The sequence below is a fragment of the Argiope bruennichi genome, chromosome 3, assembly GCF_947563725.1.
Source record: "Argiope bruennichi chromosome 3, qqArgBrue1.1, whole genome shotgun sequence".
Lineage (NCBI taxonomy): Eukaryota > Metazoa > Arthropoda > Arachnida > Araneae > Araneidae > Argiope > Argiope bruennichi.
Window position 1 is genome coordinate 89,265,640 of NC_079153.1, and position 5,130 is coordinate 89,270,769.

Genomic DNA, 5,130 nt, shown 5'->3' on the forward strand with positions numbered 1-5,130 from the left:
AGCGATTTTTAACAACTCATCAAAATTAAGCTGAATTTCAACATACCCACTCAAAATTACATGCATATCCATAAAACCAATAACCAAAGGGGATTAAATCGCAATACTTAATTATAAAATAGAAAACAATGAATTGTTGATGAAGGTATTCATAAACATTAACAAGGATATGATTTTAAAAACAATATTTTACTGAGATAGGAGAAATCTAATATGACAGCATTAAATGTATCAAAAGAGCAATATTTAATGATTCGAGAGCAATGCTTTTCGCATTAAAATTTAAAAAAAAAAATATTACCTTTACATACTACCCTACAGTTTATTTACTTCTTTTCCATTCTTGGATGTCCTTGGAGAAAAATGAATACTTGAAAGCTTAAGACATCATATTTGTTACATCTTACGAAATATAACCCTTTATTAACCCGGCAGGACGCGCGCGGGGTGTTTTGGCACCCCACACCTGAAAATATTTTTCTACCTTCCCTCCCCATGAACCGAAGTGGTTGGGTCTATCAGTACCTGTTTCCAAGGTCACATTCCACAGATAGTTTAAGTAAACAGCAAATTGGGAACTATTTTTAGACTGTTAGATCGAACTGGGGTGTGCTGACACCCCTTCTTCTTCTTGCGTACAGCCGACCACCCCGCCACCACTGAACGTAGCAGTATCGACAGGATTTGTTGTGGCCGACTGCTATCTTGAGTATTGTCCATCCTTTCATTGACCGATTTGTCAAACTGACATTCTCCTCTAGGTAATTGGCCACAAAGTGGTCAATTATTGTCCTTCTGCCTTATCTACAAACTCTCAAATAGTTGGTAAAAAACTGACAATTTTCGACATCATGTCCTTCAGAGTGTTAAGATTACCTGGTACCATCAGTACTGTACTTAAGTCATTATTTATAATTTTCAGATTTTTTCTTAACTCCGAAATTTCAATACATTCCTTTAAATAGTGGTAAACAGTACCGATTCCTCCACAAATGCATTTATTGTCCTGCATTCTTCCAAATCTTTGGAAATATGCAGGAAATCTCCCATGTCCTGATATAATTTGAATTATCAGTGGATGGTATCTTCTTATTTTTATTTCTGGATTAGGAATAAAATCGAAAGTTACTCTTCTGTTCTTGGACATATACCATCTGTCAAACCATTGCAGCTTTATTTCTTCTCTTATTTCCCATTTTAAGACACCATTTGATTTGGGGACAACCATATCAACACCCTCTTTCTGTGCCGCCAACTTTGCATATTGATCCGCCTTTTCATTACCATAGATCCCAATATGGGCCTTAACCCAATTCAACTCTATCCCCTTGTTAGTTTTTACACTTTTTATCTTTTCTTTTATCGTCCATATTTCCTTATTACAATTGTGAGAAGATTGTATGGCTTGTAGGACTGAGAGAGAATCTGAAAAAATTGAGCACTTCTGTCCGTCCTCCACCCTTTCACAATATTCAATGGCCATCTTTAAAGCTTGCACTTCTGCCTGGAAACTTGTGGCATGGTTCGATAATTTCACAAGACATTTATCGATCTCTTTCCCATAGTAGTATACTACTATTGCAGCTCCTACTTTATTTTCATCTTTTGAACCATCTGTAAAAATTTCTATTCCATCCATATCTGGGATTTTAACTTGAAAACCGTGAATAAACCATTCTGCAGGATGTTGTTCGAATTTGTCAAAATACATCTCATAATCATTTTTGCTGAAGCATTTGTTTCCTATTTTAACTTTATTACTAGAAGTTCTTATTTGAAATTTAGTGAAAATTTCCGTTGCTCTGAGGTCCATTGGCAAAATTCCCGTTATCACTTGAAGGGCTTCTGTAGAAATGGTTCTATAAGCCCCAGACAAAATGATGAGAAGGCGCCGTTGGATTGAATTTAATGTTTCTCTGATTTTCTTTAGATTTAGCCGATGTCCCCATGCTCCGTGCCCGAAAAGAACAAATGGCTCAATGGCCCCAGTGTAGATTCTTCTTAGATGGTATTTCCTTTTTCCATAAAATTTATCCGCAACTGTCACTAGTTTATATGTTAATACATCCACTTTTTTCTTGACCTTATTAAAATGTGACGTAAATGTTAATTTACTGTCCCATGTAACTCCCAAGTACTTAATTTGATTTGACACATTTATGTTGTTATTGCCTATTTTTATGTTAGGCGGATCTGTTAATTTTAAACGTTCTCCAAATGTAATAGGCATTTGAATTGTTTTACTTTCATTAAACTCAAGTTTATGAATTTTGCCCCATTTTGTGCTGACACCCCGTGCGCGCGGTCGTGTTAGAATTTTTCAGTGCAATAGCATGGCTTCCTGCAGTCGTTCAGTTCGGTCTTTTCCTCGTTTGACTTATGATGAAGAAATGGAAAGACTTCGGAAGTTATTAGAAGAGGTTTCCTCAGATGAAGAAACCATTGAAGAAGAAATAGAGGATTCAGATAATGAAGACGTTTTCAGCGAGCACCAGTCTGAATCAGAGGAAGAATGCAGATCTTCAGATGATGAAGTTTGTGAACAAACTAGCTTTTTTGTCGGAAATGATAAAACTACAAAGTGGCAGAAAGAACCTTTCAGAAATCAGAAACGCATACCTGTACAAAATATAATCAAAAAACTGCCTGGAAATACGCAATTTTCTAAACAAGTTACTTCGCCAATCGATGCTTGGAGACTGATATTTGATGATTCAATAATAGAAATGATTGTGAAATGCACTAATACTTATGTAGAAAGTATTTCTGGTAATTTCAAATAAGAAAGAGATGCAAAACCTTTAGTAAAAGAAGAATTTTGCGCTTTTGTAGGACTATTATATATAGCTGGATTGCACAAATCTTCTCATGTGAATGTTAGAGACTTATGGGCGACAGATGGCACAGGATTAGATATTTTCCGTAAAACTATGAACTATAAGCGATTTCTTTTTATACTTCGTGTCTTGCGATTTGATGATATCAAAACTCGGAATAGCAGACGAAAGATTGATAAATTAGCTCCAGTAAGAAACTTGTTTGAACATTTTATCAGGAACTGTCAGAAGTCATATCATGTACGTGAATACGTAACATTAGATGAAAAACTAGAGTCTTTTCGAGGCAGATGCTCCTTTCGACAGTATATGCCAAAGAAACCAGCAAGATATGGTTTGAAGATATTTGCTTTGGTCGATTCTAGGACATTTTACACGTACAACATGGAAATATATGCAGGTCAGCAGCCAGATGGCCCTTACAAGACAGATAACAGTTTCTGCGAAATAGCTAAACGCTTGCTAGCTCCATTATACAATTCTGGAAGAAATGTCACAACAGATAATTGGTATACCAGTTATGAATTAGCCGAATTTTTACAAAAACAAAAAATTTCTATTGTTGGAACAATACGTAAGAATAGAAAAGTTATCCCGCCTGAATTCGCCTCCCATAAAAATAGAGAACATACAACTCTCTTCGGGTTTCAAAAGAATATAATGATTCTTTCTTACATGACGAAAAAGAACAATTGTGTAAATCTTCTGTCAACCATGCATAATGATAATCGCATTGACGAAAGTACAGGAGATTTAAAAAAACCGGAGGTAATAACATTCTATAACATGACGAAAGGAGCAGTAGATGTTGTCGATGAAATGGGATGATCTTACTCTGTTGCTATAATATCTAACCGGTGGCCTATGGTGATATTCTTTTCACTGCTAAACATTACTGGAATAAATTCAAGGATCTTGCTGTTATCGACCAAAACCCCACCTGAAAAATTCAGAAACAGGAGGCATTTCTTGAAGGATTTAGCGTTTTCACTTTTAGAACCTCATATGAAATCAAGGCAAAAACAACAAGAGTTTCTGGATGAACCACAAGCAAAAAAGCAAAAATTAAGCTACCGTAGATGCTACTTGTGTCCAAGAGAAAAGGACAAGAAATCAAAAACTACGTGTTTGAAGTGTGAAAAAATATATGTCGAGAACATTCAGTAATTGAAGCGGTATGTACAAACTGCAAACAATCTACTGTTTCTGATCCATGTACACCCTAATAAGTTTGAAAATTTAATAAATATCACCCTTTTTATTCACAATAATGCGTTAAGTTTCGATTATAGTGAAAATTATAAGCAAAAAAGAAAAAAATCTTTAGAGTCGATATCATTAAAAGTCGCTTCAACAAGAAAAAAAACAAGGTGAGTGTATTCATTATTTTTTTACATGAATATTTTTTTCTATTATTCGTTTTTAAAGAAAAAGGGTATAATTACTATAAAATTCATTAATTTGTAGAATTCCATTGATTTCTTTCGTCTTATGCCATTTATTATGGCTGGGGTGTGCTGACACCCCATGCGCGTCCTCGTGTTGCGTTTCACAGCGCGCGTCCTGCCGGGTTAATTATTTTCTTTATTCTTTCTCCGAAACTTCAAATCAAAGGGGTTATAATGTTTTTCTTCTATGTCTCTTTCCACCAGACGGTTCAATTTCCTTTTATTAATTTAATTACTCCTTTTGATTTAATATGCTAATTGAAGTGAAAGATAATGGACTTTTTGGACTTATGCAGGATGTGAATACATATTTCACTGAACCGGTATTAGGTGGTTATTTTAATATTATAATAATTAATTGAAAATCTTCTAAATTAAAAATTCTTCCCAATACTTTCATAGGTTTTATGTTAAAAATAAGCTTTTATAACGATAAAAGTTGTGATATTTATGTTAAATAATATTCATTTGTAATAACGGCAAGGCTCTTGAAAGTTTAATATTTACGTCAATTGATTTAAAATTTGCTAAGATAGAAATTAAAACTTAATTAGTATCAGATTATGACAATTCAGTAAATAGGTAAGTTCTTTTTTTTTCCTCTTGGTTTTTCTCTCACGAACAATATAGAGTTTTCATCAGAAAATAAGCTATCTAGGCTAGGCAGATAAAAATAATTTATGTTAAACATTCTATGTCAGCAAGCTAAATATGTATATATTTTTTTTGTTATTACTTCTTGTTTATCTCTATTCTGATAATAATTGAATAAAAATAAGAGAAACACACATTTTAATGTTTTGTTCGAATGATAGTCAATATATAATATATCAGCCCAGTACTTT

At 33.8% G+C, this 5,130-nt stretch overlaps 1 protein-coding gene across 1 annotated transcript; it reads left to right on the top strand.

Moving 5' to 3' along the window:
- Positions 1 to 2,333: 2,333 nt before the first annotated feature.
- On the top strand, positions 2,334 to 3,665 carry LOC129962902 (piggyBac transposable element-derived protein 4-like). The gene is made up of 2 exons (XM_056076903.1): positions 2,334 to 2,769; positions 2,833 to 3,665. The coding sequence occupies exons 1-2, from the start codon at positions 2,334 to 2,336 to the stop codon at positions 3,663 to 3,665; spliced, it is 1,269 nt and encodes a 422-aa protein (XP_055932878.1).
- Positions 3,666 to 5,130: the final 1,465 nt, after the last annotated feature.